Source organism: Psittacula echo (genome assembly GCF_963264785.1).
Source record: "Psittacula echo genome assembly, chromosome: 4".
In the NCBI taxonomy this organism is placed as follows: domain Eukaryota; kingdom Metazoa; phylum Chordata; class Aves; order Psittaciformes; family Psittacidae; genus Psittacula; species Psittacula echo.
Genome location: NC_137738.1, coordinates 28,361,120 through 28,386,330, shown reverse-complemented (window position 1 = coordinate 28,386,330; position 25,211 = coordinate 28,361,120). Strand labels below are relative to the sequence as shown.

The following is a 25,211-nucleotide window of genomic DNA, read 5'->3' as shown; positions in this document are numbered from 1 at the left end:
CACCTCACTACCTGATCATCCAGACCACACTTCCTCAATTTAGCTATGAGGATGCTACGGGAGACTGTGTCAAACGCTTTACGGAAGTTAAGGCAGACCACATCCACCGCTCTGCCATCATCCATCCACCATGTTATTTCCTCATAAAAGGCTATGAGGTTGGTCAAGCACGACTTCCCCTTAGTGAAGCCATGTTGACTGCCCCTAATGACCCTCTTATCCTTGATATGCCTTGAGATGGCACCAAGGATAAGGTGTTCCATCACTTTCCCAGGGATGGAGGTGAGGCTGACCGGTCTATAGTTACCCGGGTCCTCCTTCTTGCCCTTTTTGAAGACTGGAGTGACATTTGCTTTCCTCCAGTCCTCAGGCACCTCTCCCCTTTCCCAAGACTTGGCAAAGATGATGGAGAGTGGTCCAGCAATGACTTCAGCCCCGGGGCGGCATCCCATCGGGACCCATGGATTTATGGATGTCCAGATTGCTTAATTGCTCCCTAACCCAGTCCTCATCAACTAAGGCAAACTCCTCCAATTTCCCAACTTCTTCTGGGGCCTCAGGGGTATGGGGCTCCTTAGGACAGCCTCCAGCAGAGTAGACAGAGACAAAAAAGGCATTCAGCAACTCTGCCATCTCTGTATCTTCTGTCACCAGGGCACCCATCCCATTCATCAGTGGGCCAACCTTGCCTCTGGTATTGGTTTTATCTGCCATATATTTGAAAAAGCTCTTTCTGCTGTCCTTGACCCCTCTGGCCAGATTTAATTCTAAGGAGGCCTTGGCCATCGCAGCTGCCTTCCTACATCCTCTAGCAGCAGCCTTATATTCCTCCCGAGTGGCCAGCCCCTCCTTCCATGACCTATAAACTCTCCTCTTCCATTTGAGCTTACCCAGCAATTCCTTGTCTAACCACGCAGGTCTCCTGGCTCCCTTCCTTGACTTCCTACATGTCGGGATGCTTTGATCTTGAGCTTGGCAGAAGCAGTCCTTGAATGCCAACCAACTATCTTGGGCCCCTTTACCTTCAAGCAGCCTTGCCCATGGGATTTCCCCCACCAATTGTTTGAAAAGGCCAAAGTTTGCCCTGCTGAAGTCCAGGGTTGCAATTCTACTTGCTATTCTGTTCCTGCCACACAAGATCCTGAACTCCACCACTTCATGGTCGCTACAACCGAGGCAGCCCTCAACCTTTACTGCTTCGACCAGACCCTCCTTGTTAGTGAGGATGAGATCCAGCAGCGCTCCTCTCCTGGTTGGCTCATCCACCATTTGCATGAGGAAGTTATCATCCATACACTGGAGGAACCTCCTGGACTGTGGCTGGGTTGCTGAGTCGTCCTTCCAGCAAACATCAGGGAAGTTAAAATCCCCCACGACGACCAGGGCCTGTGACTGTGAGGCCGCTCTCAGCTGCCTGTAGAAGGCCTCGTCAACTTCCTCACCCTGATCTGGTGGCCTGTAACAGACACCCACAACAGTATCGCCCCTGCCAGCCTGCCCCTTAATTCTCACCCACAGACTCTCAACTCACTTGTCCTCTGCCCCTGGACAGAGCTCAGTACATTGCAGCTGCTCTCGCACATAAAGAGCAACCCCACCACCCCGCCTGGCTGGCCTGTCTTTCCTGAAAAGGACATAGCCATCTATGAGCACGTTCCAGTCATGTGAGCTGTCCCACCATGTCTCTGTAATTGCCACCAGATCATAATCTACTGACCGAACACAGGTTTCTAACTCCTCCTGCTTATTCCCCATGCTGCGGGCATTGGTGTACAGGCATTTCAGGGCGCAAGCTGAGCACACCGATTTCACCCTATGGGGATGGGAGGCCTCCCGGTCTTCATCAATTCTAGAGTGCTGCCCCACTGGTGCCAGCCCAGCTACAACCCCATCCCCCTTCAAATCTAGTTTAAAGCTCTCCAAACGAGCCCTGCCAATTCCTGTCCCAGCATCCTTCTACCCCTGCGAGATAAACCTTTCCCACCTATCACTGTCTGGACTGGTGTCTTATAAAACCAGCTGTTATCAAAGAATCCAAAACCCTGCCTGTAGCACCAGTCTTGAAGCCAATCATTTATGGACTGAATTTTTCTAATTGATCCCACGTCATCATCTGAAAATGGAAGGAGTGCAGAGAAAATCACTTGAGCCCCAGACTCTTTCACCATCCGTCCCAAGGCCTTGAAATCTTTCTTCATCCCCCTCAGACTACAGGATGCAGCTTCCCCCCCACCTGTCTGGAAGACCAGCAGTGGGTAATAGTCTGTTGGGTGCACCAGGTTGGGGAGTGCCCTGGTGATATCCCTGACCCGGGCTCCAGGTAGACTACAAACTTCCCTATGATGAGGGTCAGCTCTGCATATTGGGCCCTCTGTCCTTCTCAGAAGGGAATCATCTACTACAATTACCCTTCTTTCTTTCTTATCAGAGGCAGTCTTGAGGTGTGGAGGCAGCTGCCTCTTCCTATGTGACCTTGTAGGCAGGCTTTGTACCACATCCTTACCTACCTTTTCTTCAAGATCCAGGGCCTCAAACCTATTATGGAGGGGCACCTGGGGAAGCAGAGCAGGTAGGGAAGGGAGTTACTTCCAACCCTCGTCATGTCTTTGGTCCCCTACCTGTGCCCAACAGCAACAGGGCAGGGGCTGTCCCGAGTCTTCCATCACTTTTTGGGGGGTATCCCCCTTTGGCCTTTCTGAGTGGCACATCAGGGAGCTACTCCACCAGTCAATCTCCTTTTCACATTCCCTGATGGACCTCAGTGTCTCGAGCTCCTCCTTAAGTTTCACCACCATGCTGAGCAGATCTTGTACCTGCTCACACCTCACGCAGGTGGAATGCTGGCCTCCCTCCCCCGGCTGCAGCAGGCTCTGGCACTCCCTGCAGCCAGAGACCTGAACAGCCACGGATTGCGTTGTCAAAATGCAGAAATAAAGCAAGCAGCAATTTCTCGTTCTGCTAAATTTAAGAGAGAAAGTTTTGCAACCTGTTTAGATGTTTCCAAGACACTATGGAGACCATTAAAACTTGTACTAAAAGAAAAACAGGTCAAAAGCTATGGACTCTATAAAAAGTCTTTAAAAACACTCTTTCAGGACTCTGAGAGTCCTGAAACTGCTATTGGTTTTAAGCATAAAAAGCCATACCTGCCCAAGAGCTGTGATCTGAAATGGTGGAATTTCTTCATAGATTTTCTTGGCAACATGCAGACTTTTGATAAATAAATCCAGACTCTGCTGATTCTTGCACAAGAGGGTTGCTGAATATTCATTAAACTTTCCAAGGATGAGATGCAGGAGAACAACTTCATCTTTCAACATTGCCTCAGGATTCTTAAAGACCTTCTCTAGCAACCGGTCTAGTGCAGGCAAGAGGTGAGAAAGAATCATCTGCAAACGGAGGAAATTCATAACAGAAGTTTTTATCCCTTCTCACTTCAACAAACATCCAATAGCACACCTTCATTTTACTGCGACATCCCCTTTGGCAACAAACCAGTCACAGTATTTCATGCAACAGCTATTCAAGGGGAAAAATACAAGACTTATTGCAAGATCACTACAAGTAGATGCTCATCTACTACTTTCCTATTCTGCTTTGCAGGGCAGTATTTCATATTTTCAAAGAACAGAAAAAAAGCAATTATTTTTCACTGATTTATGATTACTGTCTCTTACAAAAGCCAAATTTGAGCAAGAACGCTCATCCTCTATGCAGTTTACAGTCCTTCTGAGACACATACAACTGAACAGAGCATAAAAATTCATAAGTTCATTCATTTTTTGAATATCAAACTCATGTATTTTCCAACACTTAGAGAAGTCTGAATATACTGGATAAGAGGAAGTTAATACACACAAATAAAATTGGTATTATTTAATACATTATGAGTCTGTACAGAAAGCTCTATGTTCACTGATATCTAACCAAGGTAATAAATTTCTTCTGGAAGAACCTTCCTACAAAACAGTCTTTTTCAGTAACATCAAGGGAGTTTCCTTAAAAACTCTACTACAAAATCCTGCACCCCTTGCATTCCTGCAGAATGCAAATATTTTGTTTCACTAAAACATACTTTGCAGCACTGCTGCATATTATTAGAGGTATCAACTTAATCCCTAATAGTCTAATACATTAAAAAGTTACTTAACAGCATTATTACTAAATGAAATTTTATTTCAGCATTTCAATCAAATGCAAAACCAAGAAAACAACTGGAAAGGTGGTACTTACCTCACCATGGACTTCATGAATAATTTTCATTAAGTTTCTTTTAATATATGATGGAAAAATGGGGTTCTGTACACAATCAAGTATATTTTCCAAAGCTTCCAACAATTTTTTCTGCTGAGATTTCTGTTTTGGTTGAGTCTCAAGCTCCTCAAATAGAGTTTCCATAATCTAGTTCATTAAGAAAGTGATAATTAAGTTCTTTCCTTGAATAAACATGCTTTAAACATCTATTGAATGTGTCTGTAATAATGCAATCTAGATACAGAGTTCTTCATCCGTAAATAAACCACAAGTTAATAACTCTTATTTGACTGATATTCTCAGTTCTCTGTAATAAATCACTTAAATGATTTTACAGCCTTAAAATAATTAGGCTACTATATTCTACAATGAACTATGCCAGTTAACTTGATTTCTTTCAGAAAATATAACAGCTCACAGCAGCAGACAGAACTTGTATTAATGTACACTTCAGTAACGAAGATACCTGTGCTATGTATTTAGGGTCAGATACGATTTCTTCTGTCTTTTGCTCCAAGTGCTGAAGAACAGGATGAAACAGAGACTCCTTTATCCCTCTCAAGGAATGGAGGCAGTTGAGAGCAGCCCTTCGTACTTCACCCACAGGACTACCCAAATTAATTAGCAAAGATATGACCACTGCAAAAAGAGTGAGAGAAAGAAGGAGGAGAAGAAGACAGAATAAAGTGAGTGGTCAGAATTCAACATATCTGTCCTTCTAGAGGCATCAACATTACTCTGAAATTAAAGAGTTATCTCTTTCCATTATAAACCACTACATTACACAAAACCAACATGACTCACAGATCATGGCTCTGAACTTCATCACAATCCTTATATTTGTGTTTAAGCTCAGAGAGTTCATATATTGCTACTGCCTGCCACATCCTATACTGCACAGAAAGTAAGGTGCTGTAGCTGACTTTTTCAGCATAAGCATGTGTTTCTTTAAAGCTTTTAAGAATTAAAAGTGGCTTCACCTACTTTCAAGCTTGGGCTGGTAACTGCAGCAGCGAATTAGCAAGAGCTGTCTCTGCCTAGTACAGCTGAACATAAATAACCACAGATACCCTTTGTGGTATAAAATATATTAAAGTAGCATAAAATTAAGAGATACTGTGATTAGGTCTTAAGGTGAGAGATATAAACTGTTTTACTCTACCTGGAGATGACGGCAATAGCAGTTGTTTCTTTTTTTGGTATGTCTGTGATTCAAGCAGTGCGTAGCCAATATATAGAGCTTGAGTCTGTAGCATTGCATTGACTTCATAGTTCAGCTGATTTGAAAGGTTATAACTGTAAGTCCATAAAATTGAAAGGAATTTGAAGAGAACCTCTGAATCTTTTAGATGTACCTTAAAATTAACAAAAAGAAAAAAGATAAAACCACTTGTTTACTAATTAATTTATTTGGCAAAATGCTACTGGCAACATTTGATAAGCCATCCAAATTCAAGGAGTACACAGAAAGAGAATTAGAGAGTCAGAAACAGTGTCTTTTGGGAAGAAAAAGTTACTAAGTTGATGCATTTGGGTACACAGTACTTGCATGTTCACAGGTCCAAATGCTTCTTAACAACTGGCTTATTTAACAGATAATTTGTAGTCTATAGGTATGTAAATACAGTGGTTGTTTTTTAATTTTGTTATAACAGACTGAAAACACATCCACATGAATATTTTTATAGTGTGTCAACTGCATAATTGTTATATGCAAAATAATTAACTTCTACTTGCTGTTTTGTGCAGCAGTAAGCTTAATATTGAAAGTTCTCCAAGTAATCCCCAAATTCTTCAGTCAGTCATACAACGTGATTTTTCAGAAGTCCGTAACTCAGTGTTTCAGAAGGGCTGGGCAGCACAGCGTTCTGTGCTGAACATTCACACCAAACTTCATTCTTAGAATTTATCCTGGCCAGGCTCTGGACAAAAAACTAACAAACCCTGAATCACAAATGTATCACTGACCATCACAGACACAGGTCAGAGCGCCTTCTCGCCTCCCCCCAGTAGTAATAGATGCGCCAAGAAGACTAATTTCAGTTTTTCACTCATCTCAGCCTGTAACTAGCCAGGCACTGAATCAATCTCCTTAACAGCTCAGTGTCAGTACAACTTCACTAGATCTTGGACTGCCTGATAATTAGACAAAGTTATATACAAAAATTAACACCAGAAACACGTTTTCTCACTAAATCATTGCTATTATGTCCTTCCACTGTTTGTGCTTGTTTGTTCTTGCTGAAACAGATCACAGATCTAGTAACAGCAGCTTTGTGTCAATTACTTGCTTTTCTTTACCTCAGAATGAACAGTTTTTACTCCCTGTCATCTCAAACCCAAACTGCCAAAATCCTTTAGTCTCTTCGCAAAAGTGCATCACTTGATGTGGGCGAGAAAATGTGGGATGATGTTACAAGGAAATATGTAAAGTCTTGTAGAAGTGTTCTTTTAATATTTTAATTTCAAAACTAACAAATTTTACAGAGCAACGGTTTGCTCTGCTCCCAGGTAGGATCAAAACTTTCAGCTCAGACTTCAAGCTCTTGACCTTGTCCTGCAAATCAGTGTGATGTTTCCACTTTTGCCTCAATTGGGCCATTTATTGGCTTGTTTGGGTTTGCCTTGATTTTTTAAACTTTAGTTTTCTATTATTACATGTAATTAGGCTTAACTAACCAGCTGAAGCTTAGACTTTCATCTGCCCACATCTAGCATGCCACAAGCAGCGTTGCATGATCAGTTCTCCATTTTCCTCAGTTTTCCTTAAAATTTTGTAACTGCAGTAATAGTTGATAAATAATAATTCAGGCAACAAATGCAAAAGTAATACCCTGAGTAAGAGGTTCATCAGTGCTCTGTACTGGACAGCATTGATTCCCTCACTTGCTCCACAGACAAGCAGGTCAAAAAGCCCCAAAAGGAGGTGCAGGTAACCTTGGCCATCTTGATTCAAAGATTCAGGATTCCACCAAGTTTCCTCTAAAAAATACAGGTTATAAGTAAGACACAGTGGATGCATATGAACACTTTCAGAAACTAAAACAAAACACACATCTCTAGTTAAAAGAAGACAACACACTTGGCTGATTTCATGTTCGTAAGTAATCTTTACAGATCCCAGAAACAGTAAAGGAATAAGGCTGGGGAAACAAGTCTTGCTTGTTTCCAACAGCTTCTGAAGACAAAATAATTCACCTTCCTTCTTCAGTTCATTGATATAAAAGACAGTTAAATCTTTAACACTTACCTTTTGAAAAGGAGAGAGGAGATTTTAGACCATTAATGAAGGTTTTCAATAAGAACAGGAACATGGCTGACTCTTCTGCATGAGCAGTCTGATCACTATTGAGCTTTTCTATAAAGGCAGTTAACAAGTCCTTAGGCACTAAAGTTTCCTCTGTTGTTTCAACAGACCAGTTTAGGGGAATTTCCTGTGAATGAAAATTCATTTTAATTCATACCGTCACAATTTCATGCCATGGAAGACAGAAACTGAGCATTAAAATTCAGCAATATTTAACTTCCAATCCTACTGAACAAGACAGCAAAACATTTACTCAGTAAGTAAACCTCTGATATTCCTAAGCCTAACAATGACACCACATGATGCTACGGGGTAGCTGATGGAAAAGCCCCATGCTTTGTGCCAAGCTCATAGCACTGAAGCATTCAATTAGTTGGTGGGATGCTGGCCTAAAGCTCTGGAATTTAATTTTTCAATGCAGACTCACCAGAGTGGTAAAATAAAGTGATTTTTAATGGCAGCTTCTAGTACTGCTGCCAAGTGTGTGATTTTGCTCTGATAAGAAATGAAGGTGAGATTTCCAGTCCTTCTTGAAGCTTCTGAGCTTCTTTTTCTCCAGTAAAACCAGATTTCTCCATCACAAGAACATGCCCTCTCCACACTGTTTACATCTTACCTCTTCAGCGTCACAAGCTCTGAGACTTTTTATTTTTTTATCCAAGAAACACAAGACTCTGACAGCCACTGAAAAATAACTCTCCTTCATCTGCGTATTGCTGCAGCAGCACTGAACAAGCACTGAACCAATTATATGAGTAGTTACTTTCTGTCTCACACTGTCAGATTCCGATTCAGCAACGCGTACCAGATTATCAACCTTAGAAAGAGAGGGGAGGAAAAACAACAACAAAAAGTATGTAAGACACTTAACTATGACTTTATACCTTATAGAATCACAGAATAGTTAGGGTTGGAAAGGACCTTAAGATCATCAAGTTCCAACCCCCCTGCCATGGGCAGGGACACCTCCCACTAAACCATGTCACCCAAGGCTCTGTCCAACCTGGCCGTGAACACCGCCAAGGATGGAGCATTCACAACCTCCCTGGGCAACCCATTCCAGTGCCTCACCACCCTCTCAGTAAAGAATTTCTTCCTTATATCCAATCTAAACTTCCCCTGTTTAAGTTTTAACCCATTACCCCTTGTCCTTTTTCCATTTCCTTGTCCAATAAAATCCCTGTTACCTTCTATAATCAGTAACAAGTTACTGGCTGCTGTAATGGTACTCTCTGGAATCTGGGAATGCACAAATGTCTCTTTCTATGAACTAACCGCAGGTATACTTGTTTGATCTCTGGAATTTTTATTCAGTAAACTAGACTCCTGGAATTTAGTTACACAAACCATTTGTCCAAAAAGGTAATAGCTTCGCTTCTTCTTTTCCTTATATGAAGGTAGAAATCTGTTTTATCTAGATTGTATTAGGGTTTGTTATGCAATGTATACATATCTACCTACCCGCTTGATGACAACACACTAATAGAGCACATACAAAGTTCTTCGATATCATGTTTGTTCTACTCCAGTGTCCACCTGGAAAGTGGGATCTCTGAAGGCTAGGGTACCATGGTACACCTACCATTTGCAATAGTAACGAAGGGTCCCCTGAAGTCATGTTTTTAGCAAACAGCAGAATCATTTGCTTGTTGGTCGCTGCAATTAACTCTGCAGTCTTACTGGTTTTAATTGCCTCTTCAAGAGCTATTCCAAGAAAAAATAATAATCAGACAATCTAGGTATTTAAGTCACATTAAAACACTGGTGCCTCAATATTTAGAAGCACTCAGAAAGACACTAGACAATTTCTTCATCTTCTCAAAGAGTTTTTAAAAGAACTCCATGCACACTCACAGCACGATAACTTGTTAATGACAGCCAGTCTCCTTCACTGTGTGTTTAGGTTCAGTAAGGATGATGTTCTAAACTGTCACAAGTTTTCATTTACCAGATTAGTCACTATTAATGCTTTACCTTCTCGCCAGCCTTTCAGTAAAGGGTGCAAGGAGCAGAGATCAGACTCTGACAGGCAAACAGCCATTTTCCAATCTGAAGATTTTGAATTTGCATTAGTGATTACCATAAAAGGTAACAACCGCATTACTGCTTCATCCAGGAGTTCCTTTTTCTCTCTCAAAACCTCTGCTGTGACTAATATTTTTATGGCTTGCTCCAGAACCTTGCACCTAAAAAAGAACAAGTCACACTGAAAACCCATTGCTCAATCATACCAGCAGCATTCCCTTGGCTTGTTCTCCATTTTCCATGGGAATTTTCTGAATCCAAATAGCAGTGAGAACAAATAAGGAATTCACGGGAAAGAGTAGGCAAATAATTGAACATTTTTCTTGTAATAAAAAGTATCTGACGTGCAAATCATTTTTTAAAGTATTGTTTGGAGTTACTTTTTAAAATGTAGTTTATATAGGAAGAATGTAGATTGAAAATGGCACAAACATACCACTTTCCATCCTTCGAAACATCAGCTTTCTGGAAGATGTTCAGAATACTTAAAACTACTACTTCTGGATTGACTTGTTCCCTGAAAATCTGAAAAAGAAATGAAAATGTAACAAAATACATATCATAATGGAAAATGCATCTGCTATATCAAGTGGAAACAGGGATCTACACCACTAATTGCATTCCTAGTGATAATCATGTAATAAAAATATTATCAGGGTAAACCAAAGCATATTGAGAGATATGCTAAAGTCCACAGAATTTATTGCATGCAGAAAGGTCCTTTCCAATCCTAACTAATCTATGATTCTATGTCTGGTAAAATTGACAAACAATAAGCAAACCACTTTATAATTAAGAATTGCTTTTACTTTATGTAGCATCAGTATGACAAAAATATAAAGCGCATTAACAAAAGATGTGAAAGTTTAAAGAAGCACTCATGTGCTTCTATTCCTATTTTTTAGTGATTGAGAATGAATGAACACAAAAGACCGATAATACTACTGCTAATAATATTCTGCACTACTACTAGCAGAAGCAATAGACAGACAGTTACTCTAGCTGGAAACAATCAGCACAATGCATACCAGAGTCCCATCCAGTAAACCTGAGCTGGTGTTTAGGACTTCGTCACTATCAACTGACCAAATGACTCTCACATGGAAAAACTCAACTGAGCACTTCTCACTACTGTAATGACTTGTCACTGCACCATTTTCCATCCAAAAGGCAGATAACATGGCTGTTTTTTATAGAAAAATGTATAGGATGAGCAGGAAGGACACTTCAAATAATAATAAAAGAATAAGAAACCACATCAACACATCCAGGTTAACTGCAAACACTTTGGGAAGTATCAGCAAGCAGAAATTTGAGGTGGAATTGTGAGGTAGTAAACACAAGCCTCCTAAATTTGTGCTGCTTCATCCTGTTAAAAGACGAAAGCCGTACACCAAGGACATGAGTAGAATAAGGGCAATTACAATGAATATATTTCAGATACACATATTCAAGAAGAGCTAAAATCTCATCTGACATATCAAAAGCTACACACCTCCAAAGAATTGAGAGCAGACATTACAACATCTTTGTTGTCATCCTTGAGGCGATCAAGAATTGCTTCTTCTATGAAAGACTGATCAAAGCCTTCCTGAAAAAATGAAGGAAAACGAAGAGCCAAAAGAAAAAAAATTATCATTTTTGGTAGCACAATTTACAGGCTTTTAATGAAATACCTGAATCTTTGTACAAGAAAGGTGGTAACATCATCTAAATTAAACCTCACAGGCAGACTAACTTCAACAACAAAAGAAAGCCACATGTAAACATTAACTTAGATCTTAGAATACAAGCATCTTTTAACAAACAAAAGCAACATCCAGGCTCCAGAATATGGGAAAATGGTGACAGAATCCTACTGAAAACACCATGAAAAACAGTAAGGATAACATACGCATAGTTTAATGTACCACCCATCTTCAACTGATGTGTCTGGCAAACAGGTTTTTGAAGACACCGTGTGTTAAGTCAGTTCTGTAAGTGACAGACTCAGGACACAAACCTTTGATGTCTCAATAATATCTTTCAAATGCTGAAGAGCCAGGACCCGCACAGCTGGCTGAGGATGATTCAAACTAAGTAGAAGGGAGGTATCAGAGTCTTCCAGAAACTGAAATACAGATTTCAGAGTGACACACTGCATGTTAAAAATACTTCAAGTACATAAAAGGATAACAGCAGTAATTCTTTTAGCATTTTTTGTACCAGAAGAAAACCTGTATAATTCGGACCCAGAAAGTGTCAATTACGGAACAACGATATTGTGTAACTGTTTCAAATTTGTTCTTCTTCACTTTGGCAGACAGTTTTTGGAATATGGCTTCAAAAGTACAGTAAGCCACAGGCACCTTTTTGTCCCAGGAAAGCACTACACTTATCTAAGGATTCTGAGAAAGCTCTGGTGACAATGTCAGTGTGACAGAGCACAGATAGAAACCATTGAAAAGTTATCCCTGCCAGTCCAATTGCGTGCACTTATCTCAGGAACCTTAAAGGCTAGAAGAGAGTCATATGAGCCTCTGCTCTGCATGCCTTGTTCTTCTGTTAATCCACTTGCTATGCAGTCACAGAATCTGTGCCTTTGTTAGATCAGTATAAAAAATATATGAAGCACTTTTTAATGTAGTTTATCATCTTTTCCCAAGTGCTTTCAGTCTTTCAATAATTGCAAACAACAGCCACAATATTAACCATCTCTCAATAATAAATTCCTTGGACATATCCATATCTGTTGTATTTGTGGTTATTCTGCATTAGGCTGAGTTTCAATTGCTCTTCAGAAATGCCACAGAAGAACTCTGTAGTTACTCTATTCATCCATGTTACGACTGTGAACATCCATAAAATCAATGCAACAAATAGGACCATATCACCTCCTCTCAATAGCGATAAAGTTGTCAACTTTCTCAAAGCAGACACCTCTGATATTGACAAAATCTTTAAATGAGATGAGGGCTTGCTGGGCACCACCATGTTGTCACTATCAACCACAACAGTATATGTAGTGGCCATGTTCCTAAGGAAAAAAACTATAGCAATTGGGGCAGGTGGAAATGTATATACATTTTAACCATGAAAAGAAGCTCACACTGCTGTTCATGATAAACAAACTTAAAAGATCTGATTGCTTTTGATTGTACCACAGTTTTGATAAAAGCCCTCTCACAACATCAGATTTAAGTAAGTTGCTGGGGTTTTTTGGTGGGGTGTTCTGTTGTTGTTTTTCTGCGGTGGGGTTTTTGATGGAATGGTAGAGACTGTTTAGAAAGAGGAAAAAAGACCAGAACTTTGCCAGTATCAGCCTTCTGACAGTATGACCAGACAAGAGCTAGGATCATGGACTGAGCTTATACCTACCTTGTATTTGCCACAGCTTAATGAAAGAGAAATAAATTGGTGAAAAAGATTTTGGTCAGCTTCATCTGTGCAATTTTCCAGATGTTTCTCCAACACAGACTCTAATGCTTTAGGATACCTGCCAGCAAACGAAACCCCAATGTTTTCCACAGAGTATTACAGAAGAATGTGTATTTATTAGAGAAAGGGAAATACAAGGAAGCTGAATGCACACACACTCATCTGAATGCGCACACACACTCACCTGAACCAGCTGCTTTAAGTAGCTTTGCAAAGGCAATCAATTATTATGTCTTAACACAGATGAACACTATGTAGACCGCTAGGATAAATAATGAGCACAAAAGGTAGTGCTGCACAGCAAACAGCTGTACAAAGCCAGTAAGTCCGTGTTCATGTATTACAGTGATAATAAAATATGTAAGGACAGATCAGTAAAATAAAGTCTGGACAAAGATTAGGAGTCAGTTATTTTTACTGTATTTATTTGGGCAAGAATATTGTGCTTACTATAGCCAATAAGCCGAGATCATAGCTGACATCACCACTCTACAGACTGAGGGTCTGTCATGGCAATATGGAACTTACTTTCTCTCGAGAAGTCTGATAAGAGGAAGCACCTTTTGATTGAGTGCAGCCATTTTGGTGGGATTAGATTCAGTCTCTGTCCCACAGGAGATAAACTCTTCAAGAAACTTGCTAAAATTACAAATGAAAGAAACAGCCATGTTTTTGATAGAATAGTTTTCATTAATGTTATAAAGCACATTGCTAAGCAGGTTAGGATTAATACACATTACTTATTGTTAAGTACAGATTTGCTGCTGGTCTGAAGTTTCACTTTATCCCACAAGTACTCCCAACCAGCACTAAAATCATGGCTTTTCTGGATTACAGAATGTTTTTTGTTTCGAAAATCCAGGTTTGCAGTTAACGCAGAAAACCATACCCATATAATGCTAATGCCATCATCAGGAATTAGTTATTAAACCAGAAACTGCTGTAGTACTGCAGAAGAAAAACAAAGTTAACTCACGAAGCCAATAGATTATCTAAATCATTTTCCAGTGGAATAGTCTGAAGAATAGCTTCAAGATGTCTGACATAAATCTCTCTCTCTGTCTCCTCAGATTCTTCTTGTTCCTCTAAGGACAACACATAATCATAAAACATGAACAATAGTTTGAGAATAATCCCCTCATACTCATTAAACCTAATAGCTTGTACAGGCATCATGATCTGGTGAACCAAGCACACAATTTGAAGACCACAACGTTTACCGATTACCACTATTAACATTCTGTGAGCTGCTAGCAATGCTTTATCCCAATTTCATTAAAATGACAAAGGCTGTATTGCTACCAATAAATTCAAGAATGCTTTAGAACGTTCCAGACCTGCTACCACAACCAATGATAGCAACTCCTGACAACATTCCCTGGTGTGAATCTGGACCTCTTCAACAAAAGTTTTCCCCATCACGATTTGGCAGTTACAACCTCACAGTAAAAACAGACTTACTAGTGCAGACACAGGCTACTACTGCATGCCAGTCAGCCTTGCTGTTACAGACTGTTCCCAGGCACATTTAATTCATCAGGTAAACAAAGATCTCCACTATTTAAACTATGTATGTAGTACAAGTAATCTACCTAAAAATGGTTTTGCAGTACTGCGATACATCTCTAAGAGTCAGAAATTTCATATATCAAAATTGAGCTACTGCTGAAATACTGCAAATCAACACCTAAATCAAAGGAATGTAGATGTAACAATGCCTAAATAGCCTTCACTGTAGAGCTTGAAAAACCAAAAAGCAACACACAAAAGCTCAATCAGGCCTTCACAGGCATTGGTGCAATTTTAGCAGCAGAAACAACTAAAATTGGACAGCTACAACATTTACCATAGCCATCTGTCAACAAAATCGTAATACTGTATGCTAACTTACCTGTATCACCTTTCATGACAGTGCTAACAAGGTGAGGCAACAGGTAATGCAGAAGAGGAGAAATATCATAGTCTGTTGAAAGGCCTTGCAAAAGCGTTACCAGTTCTGGGGTTTTGCACAGATAATGAAATGGCCTGCATAATGGAACAAAAGACGTAAGTATGTACGCTCCTGGTTACCAACACTTCCAAACCATGCAGAGTTCCTAAGGATTCAATTTTCAGCAATAAAGGTAACAGCCTCATTGTAAACAATGCTGAAAAGACTCAAAAGGTTCCACTTCCTTATTGCCAGAGGTTCATTGGCACATTTAATATCCAAGAAGAAAACAGAGTGCTGCAGTCATGTTGAGCACAGCTGCTGCAATGGCACAGTGAACATACCTATGTTTTTGCAAAGCTGGTAGTACTAGAGAAAGTACTTGTATGGATTGCATGAAGAGATATCCCCATATTTCAAGGAGTATATCTATTACTCAGTGGCAGCAAAAGGAAGGGTGGAGAAATAATAGCTCAATGACAGGAGATCCACAGAAAGAGTAGAAGTAATTTCCCTTCCTGCTAATAAATTGCTCTCATCTTGTCACCTTTTATGCCGACTGACTGGGTACTGCATAATGCATCAAATATGCCTCTCCTTAGTTCCCCACACCTTAGCTTTTAACCTATTTTATTTTACTATGACTGTGTTCAAGTATCTGGAAGGTAATCACTGTACTTACCCAGCAAAGATTTATTCTATTGGAATACCCATGCTAACATCTCTGCCAGCAAGCAAACTCCCTGTATCCTGCAGGAGTTCCATCACCATGTTCAACATGTTCATGTTTACAGCACTAGCTAACTGTATCTGGGCAGTGAAGACAGATCGACGGGAATGAAATAATACATGTACTTCCAGAAGAACACCTGACTTGTGGAACCAAAGAAGTGCTGGTATAGAAGCACGTACACTTCACGTGTCAAACTATATGAACTCAAAGCCCTTCCACTGAATGAATGGACTATTTTTTTCCAAGCTATTCAAATAACCTCTAATTTGCACCACCATTATTATGCTGTCTTCTCTTCCAGGATTCTCACTTTCAAGTAAACCTACTGGCACAGTTCAGTTTTACACATTGACAGCAATCCTTTACTGAGGGAAGTGGCTGAAGATTGACCAAAAGATGACAGACTTGACCCACTGAGACTCCTTAAGCCGTACCAAACATACATGTTTTCAACACAAGCTCAGGAAACTTCCAAGCCCTTTGAAATGTCAACTACCAAACTTTCTGACAGAAAAGTATCCCATAAATGAGGATAAAAACCCCCAAATTATCAGAGTGGAGTCTGAGCTTTTAAAAAGTGGGAAAACTCAATTCACGTAGACTTACTTTTTCCCAAGTTTGTCTCTCTTCTGAGTTTGCAGAAGCAGGTTCAAGCATGCCAGCCCATCCCTGATCAATGAGGGCACTTTAGGTAATGTTTTGCTTATTTGTAACATCAAGGAATGCACCAAGGAAGTCTCCACTGTCACCTTTACTGTCATCTGGCAGATTATCATGTACGTTGCAGCTCTGTAATCCTGTATAGATGATTTCAAGCCCTGGGAAAAGAGACAAAGGTGAATTTTTAACACACATAGAACTACTGAAAAGTAACCATAATACATTAACATAAAAATAATTTTCATTATGACATCCAGAGAATCACACTACCTTCTCTATGGGTTAACTTCTAAAGGCTCTATAATGTAACTTTCAAGAAGAGAAAGCTGTCATGCAGGGTGCACAGATACAGAAGATACATCCATTAACTGCTGCTCTATTCATTAACAGAGTAACAATCCTAGAGGAAAGAGGATATTAACATGGGCTGTACACCGTGACTCCATTTCCTCATCATTTAGCACAAGTCTCGGAAACAACAAGGCTAATTCAAACTGTGTATCCATTTCTCACAGCTCCAGTCCTCATGCACAGAGTTCTTAAGTCCTCATCTGAGGTGTGAAAAAACATTATCCATGGACCTTTACCTGCCTGATGTTTCAAAGCAGGCTGAGTGGTACGATACATTTCACTTGGAAAGTCCCTCTTAAATGTTAGCTGCAGATGCATGTCTGCATAACACAGTACATTTCACACAGGAAGGAAAACAAAGCTTCAGGTACCTTTTGAATGTAAGGAAGCAGTATAGAGACTATAGTGTTTGTTATCTTCTCTGCGGCACCAAGAGCTGATACAACGGTGGAGGCATAAAACACAAGCAGAACTCTCAATTGAGCTGAGTTGCCAGGACACTCCGAAAAGACCTGGACCACAGAGAAATCAGTTGTTCAGACAGCAGGAAAAAAGAAAACACACATACAGCTTCCTCCCAAACCAGCAAAATCTCAGAACTCCAGCATGTAAGATCTACCAGCTCCTGCTGGCACCACTGAAGTCACCATCTCCTCCTAGCAGTAAACCTCACCAGAGGTTACTGCTCCCTTCTGTAGACAAGGTAGAAGTAACACATTCTAGTTCTCTAAATAATCTGAGCTGTCATACATCTTACCCTTCTGACACTATAAAACTAGTTCTCTATTTGGCATTAACTGAAAAAAAACCCCAAATAAATTTACTCACCTCCTAACATTCTCAAGTTCTTGCTAATATTTGAATAGGTACATTTGAAAGACCCATGACAACCCTCAAAAAAGACACCCGAATTCTGATCAGTTACAAACTAATAGCAGAAATTACTTTATAATACAAATTAAGACAATGAAGTACCTTGAAGTGATACAGTATCATTAAATAATACAGTATTGCCAAATTGTTTTGTCATTTCTCATTGGTTCTCAGCCACTTCCTTACAAGAATTTCTGATAGACTGTCTATATAAATAATAAAAGATATTTTCATATTATTTACCAATCAATTACTCCTTATACTGTTTGATCTGTAATTCAAAATATCACTAAATAGTGTAACATTATACAAACGTGGCTAAAACCAAGTGATAACAAATAATATTCCAGAATAAATGAACAACCTTCACAGATTTTGCCACCAGCCTGCAGATGAAATCCATGAAATCCAGGTCTTTGTAGCAGTGTGTAACGACAGTACCCCTTGCCAGTGGGACTCCGGGTTTCTTCACATGGTGAAGAAAGTAACATCAGAACACTCCAAGGTAAAGTGAAGCACCCAAAGTAAAAATTAATATAATCTCTAAATTAATCCTACTGATAAGTCAACACCACTTAAACAGAAATTGACTTAAACAGAAACAAGCAATGGAAACCCACACACTCCTCTGGAATTTTTTGTATCTACATTCAGACAGACAACTGAGAGCATTACATGTAATCTATATTCAAATAAACGTGAATTTTAGTAACTAACATATATTCCTAGTAGTAGCGAATACTTGCACCCTAAAAGCACACTTTAACTTTGCCAAAGCAAAGAGTAATTGCAATGAAAGCGTTTTATAATTAACTTTCTTCAAATATAAAGATAGGAGAAACAACAGGTGGGCATCCAGGCTCCAACCCTGCAATTAGATCTTTCAGTACAGTTCTACAACTAACCACATGAACAGGTGGACCTGTTCATAAACCCAGTAACGGAGTTGAGATATTATTAATAAAGTCACTCATGTTTATCCCAGCTTGCATCTGTTCAATACTTTACCCTTATTGGATCCATCCAATGCCATTTATGAGTTGGGCTTGTTATATTTAAAAGCTGAATAACTCTCACAAATAGATTAGTCTCGTGATATGGCAGAACACAACCAATCAAACTGTCTTGATTGTAGAGATGAATGTGAAATCTAAGGGGGAAAAAAAAAAACCCATGAAAACATTATATCTGTTTTGTGTGCGTATGTATATATATATACACACACTTGTTTTTTAGCAAGATGAGAGATCACTTCCACACTGACTCAGACATATGGTCCACCTACAGACCAGAATCCCAAGGTGGCCCCTAGCCTGTATGTGCTACAGAAGAGAAATGCTGCTAGCAATTTTTTCCTCTCTAATTTTAGGTCCCTATAGAACTTCAGATTGCCGTAGTTTCTTCTGCATAGATTTCAATATCAAACCAGACATTACAATAATCTAGCATGAATTTCAGTGTAATACATATATTGAAAAAAAATTGTGATTAACAGGCTCTATCAACAAAATCACCCACTCTCCCATGACATATTACATTTTCTGCATCTGGATAGGAAAACGCATATAAATAAATACAACATCACTTCACAAAATAATTGGTTTGTTTTTTCTTCACACCTTCCTCCATAACCCTGAAATAAGAATACTTAGCTCATGATATAATACAGGGGCATGCTAGTCATGGTTCACAGTTAATACTGAAAATTAGCCACCTTACACAGCCCATTGCTAAAAGCGTATTAGGTAAATGCCTCTGTAGGTCCTCTGTAAGATGGCAAGAGCTGGGCAAATTTGGTGAAAACCAGGCAAGGAAACAATTGCTTTTATATAGAATACCATGACAGATCAAAATTTTCACAGGAATTTACCAAAATAAAACATCTAATTGGAAAACAAGACCATCTGGCCCTGTACAGACTAAGCCTAAATGCATATTTTTAACATTTTAACCTGGGTTTTGGTTTGTTGGGTTTGTTTTTTTTTTTCTTTCCCCAGAAAACTAAAGTAATATTATTTGAAATTATTCTCATTAGGGAAAACAATCTGACATTTCTAGTAGCCTTATCTGTTGACATGTAGGATATTTAGCGGATTACCTGTGAATCAGCCATTCAAGGCACTTCTGGGCTGGCTTAAGCATAAAATAAGGGGACAGGTGAATCAGGAACAATGAAATATTCTTATTGAGCTGCTGATTTACTGCCTTAGACTGAACACTGCGTTCCAGGCCTTTGGACGTGGAACTAAACAAACTGGACTGGAACACTTCAAATGAAGGATCAATCCCAATCAGTTCTTCTAAGCCAGTGCACCCTGCGGGAAAAAACAGAAGAATGCTTTAAATGCAACAGTTCTGTTTACTAGTCCTACCCGCTTACCTCCCCACTGGTATGTCCAACTTCTTTGCTATACTGGTATACATCACAGTCACTAAGAAAACTAAACCAAATAGTAAACAGGTCTAACACCAAAATGTTTGCTACACTTACAGTATTTAGCTGACAAAGAAATTTAACGAGTAGCCAGCAGGTTGAGGAAGGTGAACTGTGCTCTCCATCTGGACTAAGCAATACATACAATTCTGAGCTAGTCAGTAGAAGAAAAACATTGCCATACAGGTGTGAGTCCAGCAGAGGCACATGAATATGGCAAGGGAAATGGAAAATAACATAGAAGGAAAAGAAAGAACTGGGTTTGTTCAGCCTGGAGAAGACAGAACCAAAAATGAAATCTTCCTGCTGTCTAACTACTTAATGGGATATAGTGTAGGTTTTCTAGAAGAGGGAGCCAGGCTCTCCTCCAAGATGCACAATGGAAGGATGGGAAGCAACAGATGCAAGCTGGAGCATAGGAAACTTCCAGCCAACATATGGATTTTATTCCTTTTTTTTAAACACTGGGGTGGTCAAACTGAATTAGAGGCCAAATATTGGATCAGAGACCATAAAACCTCCATCCTCGAACTGAACCAGACACAGCCCTGTAAATATTAATGGCTAATCCCAAAGGAGGCAACTTCAGCTGGAAGAAAGAAACCAGGCAGCTGGATGAAACGCGGAGTTTAAAAATTATTATATGCAGCAGTTCTATAGTAACTATTTAAGAAACCAAAAAATGCTCCGTGCTGCATCAAAGACATACACATCTACAATCTGGTTACTTAAAGCTGATTTATGGTATTAACCGTCACGGTTTTAGAGAACAGCTTTCTTATTCAAGAAGCTTTACCATTCCTAGGTAAAGTTCTATATAAAAATAAAAAGAGATAAGCCAAAGTGTTTGACTTTTTTAAATCTCTTTGCTACTTTACATTATTTGTGGCCATAATGTTATCAAAAAGCAGGGCATCTCAGCATGTTATCATGAAATCAGAGAATTATGGTTGGAAGGGACCATGGAAGATCTCCAGTCCAAGGCCCTGCTTAAAGCAGGGTTAGCCCTGAAATCACTCAAGGCATTACTCAGTCGGAGTTTTCAAAAGGATGGAGATTACAGCCTCCCTGGACAACCTCTTCAACTGCTTTACTGTCCTCAGAGATAAGATGTTTCTTTTATATCCAGTTTGAACCTCTATTGTTTCAACTTACATCCTATCTTTCAGCCATGCTCTTCTTTGGACCACCTGATCCACTTTCTTGAACTCTCTGCACAGGTATCACCAGGCTGCTCTTAGAGCCCTCAAAGCCTTCTCTTCTCCACTTGTCCAGACTGAGACCAGAGATGTTCTTCCCACCAACCTCCCATTATAGGGCAAATTCTCCAGCTCTCACCCACTTTGAGGTCCCCGACTCTTCACATGCCCAGAAATGTGCTCCAAGAGGACCCGCTCTATTATTTCCCCAAGGACCGGAGTGATGCTGACTAGCCTGTAGTTTCCGAATTACTTTTCCAGCTTCTTTTGAATAGGGGTTTGACTCTCCCATTTATCTTTTTGGGGTAGATGATTTTCAAAGTCATGGCATCTGACAGCCCAACTCACCCATTGCAAAGAACGTGTCCCTGTCAATGGCAGCGGCTTCCTTGCTACTGAACAGCAGTGATGCTACTTCGCTGCGGTTTAGGAGGCTGGGATCATTCTGGGGAAGCGCCAGCCGCTTCAGCTGCTCCGCGAGGGACGTCATGCTCCGTGTGCTCGGGAAAGCAGCCTCCAAACAAACCTGGCGAAAGGGAAGCAGACCAGGCCCGCTGGTAACGCAGCTGCATGGACACACGCCGCCTCCCCCCAGCTCCCGGTGCGGGCCCCGCTGCCAGCTGCCCCCCCGGGGAGCTCACAGGAGGGGATCGGCAGGGCCCAGCCAAGCCGGGAAGAAGCTGAACAGCGGCCGACGGTTACAGGGCACCCGATCCCGGTCGTCAACACCGACCTGGCTCCGCGCAGCGCCACTCCACGCCGGACCCCACGTGTCCTGCGCGCACCGCTAACCCGGAAGCGGAACGGGACGCTCACGCTCAGGCTCGGCGCAGAGCAGTTCCCCTGGTCCCGCCGTCGGGAGCTCCGCTGAGCATGCGCTGGGGTGCCGGAGCGGCAGCGGGGTGTGTGAGGGCGGTGGCTGTTGTGGCTGCTGAGGTCGGCTTCGCGCATCCGGCTGGCTGCCTCAAGGTGCAGCGCCCGGGCTGAGCGGGGCCCAGTTCTGCCCGTGCTGGGGAGCAGCCCAGGGCCAGGCGAGGGTGTGGAGCCCCGTAACGCCGGCCAGAGGGTGCTTTGGATGCCACAATGTCTGTGAGGAGGTTTTGTGCTGACCCCGGCAAGGCAACAGCTCAGAATGCGGGTGGGTCCCTCTAAACGCGGACTGCATGTCTTAGTAGTAAGGGTGTGCGCAACTGCTGATGTTCACCTTAGGATTTTTCCATATCTGGAGTGAGGTGGTGCTATCTGGGAAGTGCGGGACTCCTATGAGTAAAAGGTCTTGAAAGCTACAGTGGTGTGTGTATGCTAGATCCCAGTTGCAGAACCATAGCTTTGTAGGATAGAAGAGCCCTCTAAAAATCAACCAATCTAGCCCCAGAGCAGGGCCATCTTAGAGCAAGTGGCTCAGAGTTTTTTTCAGTTGCATTGGAGTATCTCTTTGGAGAATTCCACAGCTTCCTGAAGCGTCTCATCCCAGGTTTGATTACCTTCAGATTTAAAAGAAATCCCTAATATTAAAACCCATGGTTGGACAGGTTGAATGGGGCTTTGAGCAACTTGGTCTAGTGGAAGGTGTCCCTGCTCATGGGGGTTGGAACTAGATCATCACTGTCCCTAGAAGTGTTTGCAAACGGTGTAGACGAGGCCCTCAGTGGCATGGTTTAGTGGTAGACTTGGCAGTGCTGGGGAGCTGTTGGACTTGATGATCTTAAAGCTCTTTTTCAACCTAGCTGATCCTGTGATTCTGTGACTCTGGCTTGTGACAAACCAGGAGAAGCCTGAAAAAAAAAAAAGGCAGAAATAAAGCTGACTTCAGTTGATGTCAGCCGATGGACAAAATGGTGCCAAATGTAACCATTCCAACAACTGATCTGTAAAATTATCTCCATATATTGCTGAGAAGGTGTATAGCTATGGCAGAAATAACAAATTTATTTGCATAGTAAAGCTGCCTTTATTGGCAATTGTTCAGCATACAGTAGAAATACAAAAAGCTGATAAACATTTAGGGTTGCAGAGGATTGCTTAAATGCTTAACTGTATCCATTAGGAGTATCCACTGATTTCAACAGGACTCTGCTTACATTAAGTTAAACCTGTGTAGGAGTGGGATCAAAGGGAGGAAATGAATCTGGATGTCTGACTTTGTGCCTAATTGTATTTACTGGTGCCTTGTCAGAGGGCATGTACTAGCTATATATCATGTTACTTCTGACATAGTATTACCTGGATGTAATGACAGCAGCTGCTGGCCTGTTAAGGGTTGTTACCACTGGAGTTATAGCAATGTTAAGGTGTTTGAAGGATATTACTGATTGGTATAGTTTTTCTGATTGTTCTAACACTGAGATTCTGATCATCTGGCAAATGAGCTGGGTAGGGGTAGTGCAAACTAAGAGACCAGTTTATTGCACTTTTCCACATTCACTGTGGCTTCTGTGCATCTTATTCCTTTATGAAGCCTTCATGTGACCTTATTTTTAGCATAGTTTAGATCTGCATAAATATGCATATTTCTGTGTCTAAAAATACCAAACATTAAAATATGCAGATTTCACAAAGGACAGAAAGCTGTTTCTAAACCAGAAAATTAGTAATTTTTTAGCAACATGGTTCATTATTTGAATACTCTAGCCAGAAAGATAAACTAGAAGTTTTAAATGCTAGACTGTGTTCAGGTTTTCCAGTACTCCAGGTTTTCCGTGGAGAGCTGCAAGACAAGAGTTTTATACCTTTGTGCTTTTTGTTCCATCCTTATTTGGTTTCAAAGTAAAGCTGGGATTCCCTTTGGAAGCTAATTGGAGGAACAGAGACACCTTCTGCAGAAGGAAAAATATTTGTTCTTCGTTTCATTCTAAAAACCTGTTTCCTGGGAAAAATTCAAACCCAGAAAATCTAGTAAGAAACATGCTTGTTTCTTACTGTTGAAACATGCACTGTAATTCTCCAGTGGTGAAGCTGAATATCACCGAGATTTCCTCCGTGCTGGATTACATGGTGGAGCTGCTTTTCTGAACTTAAATCCAAGCCATTTTCAGCTAGCCGCTCATCTTCACATAGCTCATCTGTACCAGTGTACAAAGCCGTACTAGAGCAGAGATCACCACTGCTGATGGCTGCTATTAAACTACATTTGGCCAATTATATTGGCTGTTAAAAAAAATGCGAATTTTTATGTGGAAAAAAAGATCTGTTTCAAGTGTTTTCTGCCAGCCTGTTCAATCATAAGCACTGGTGTTTGAAAAGATTTGACTGAGAAATGCAAACATTATTACGTATTTAATGTTCTTTACATCTGGGTAAACTTGTGCTACTGCTGGGACAAATATAATTGATGTCTTTACAGACAGAACAATCTAGTCTTTATATTCCTTTCCTTCCAAGTCACCTCACCAGCTGTGCATATATAGGGCTATATCTACCTTGGGAAGTAATGCAATCCGGAAGGAGGAAATTTATAGAATGAAGTGGTGCTGAAGAACCCTCATGGCATGGTGTGTCAGAGGTTTTATGCAGACTACGTCTTGTTATGCCCTATACACCAAATTCCCATTAGGTACACTCCCAGAGTGCATCTTCTGGTTTGGTTTCATGTGTAGGCAACAGATGGTGAGGGATTTCATTTTGAGAGGAAAAGAGAATAATTTCTCATACAGAAAAGGAGTATACAGTAGCATTCACTAGCAATAGATCAAAATGAAGATAAGGAATTGAGTACTGCCTATAGAATTTATTGTTTACATACAAAGTGTGTTCTTAAGTACTCTCAAAAGCTTATTAATTCATTTGCTAAGATGATGCTGCTTTTTCCTTCTTGCACCACCTGTAGTCCTGCAAGTCACCATGATTTTTGATTGCTACAACAGTTTGGAAGGAGATGGAAGAGAACCACCTTCTGTGTGCTTCACTGTCACTTGCTAATCTTGGTATGTTCTCTGACGTTTCCCCATGCCATTTCTAATAGGGAGTGTGACAGTGCCTGACATCTAAAATGTAATCTGATTGCAGCATAATGAAGTGATACTAAAAGC

At 40.6% G+C, this 25,211-nt stretch overlaps 1 protein-coding gene across 1 annotated transcript in view; it reads right to left on the bottom strand.

Annotated features, from left to right (window-relative positions):
* Nucleotides 1-21,673, bottom strand: part of HEATR1 (HEAT repeat containing 1) — a gene marked incomplete at its 5' end in the record, with an annotated part of 39,865 nt that extends 18,192 nt beyond the window's left edge. Inside the window, 22 exons of the mRNA XM_080615807.1 lie at nucleotides 3,147-3,389; nucleotides 4,234-4,401; nucleotides 4,721-4,893; nucleotides 5,417-5,609; nucleotides 7,088-7,236; nucleotides 7,505-7,688; nucleotides 8,178-8,378; nucleotides 9,144-9,265; nucleotides 9,536-9,747; nucleotides 10,023-10,111; nucleotides 11,082-11,177; nucleotides 11,589-11,696; nucleotides 12,944-13,061; nucleotides 13,532-13,642; nucleotides 13,980-14,088; nucleotides 14,895-15,028; nucleotides 16,273-16,484; nucleotides 17,049-17,189; nucleotides 17,915-18,016; nucleotides 18,559-18,700; nucleotides 19,649-19,865; nucleotides 21,532-21,673. Of these exons, the coding sequence (XP_080471933.1) occupies nucleotides 3,147-3,389; nucleotides 4,234-4,401; nucleotides 4,721-4,893; nucleotides 5,417-5,609; nucleotides 7,088-7,236; nucleotides 7,505-7,688; nucleotides 8,178-8,378; nucleotides 9,144-9,265; nucleotides 9,536-9,747; nucleotides 10,023-10,111; nucleotides 11,082-11,177; nucleotides 11,589-11,696; nucleotides 12,944-13,061; nucleotides 13,532-13,642; nucleotides 13,980-14,088; nucleotides 14,895-15,028; nucleotides 16,273-16,484; nucleotides 17,049-17,189; nucleotides 17,915-18,016; nucleotides 18,559-18,700; nucleotides 19,649-19,865; nucleotides 21,532-21,673 (3,366 nt within the window). The remainder of the gene's footprint in view (nucleotides 1-3,146; nucleotides 3,390-4,233; nucleotides 4,402-4,720; nucleotides 4,894-5,416; nucleotides 5,610-7,087; nucleotides 7,237-7,504; nucleotides 7,689-8,177; nucleotides 8,379-9,143; nucleotides 9,266-9,535; nucleotides 9,748-10,022; nucleotides 10,112-11,081; nucleotides 11,178-11,588; nucleotides 11,697-12,943; nucleotides 13,062-13,531; nucleotides 13,643-13,979; nucleotides 14,089-14,894; nucleotides 15,029-16,272; nucleotides 16,485-17,048; nucleotides 17,190-17,914; nucleotides 18,017-18,558; nucleotides 18,701-19,648; nucleotides 19,866-21,531) is intronic.
* Nucleotides 21,674-25,211: the final 3,538 nt, after the last annotated feature.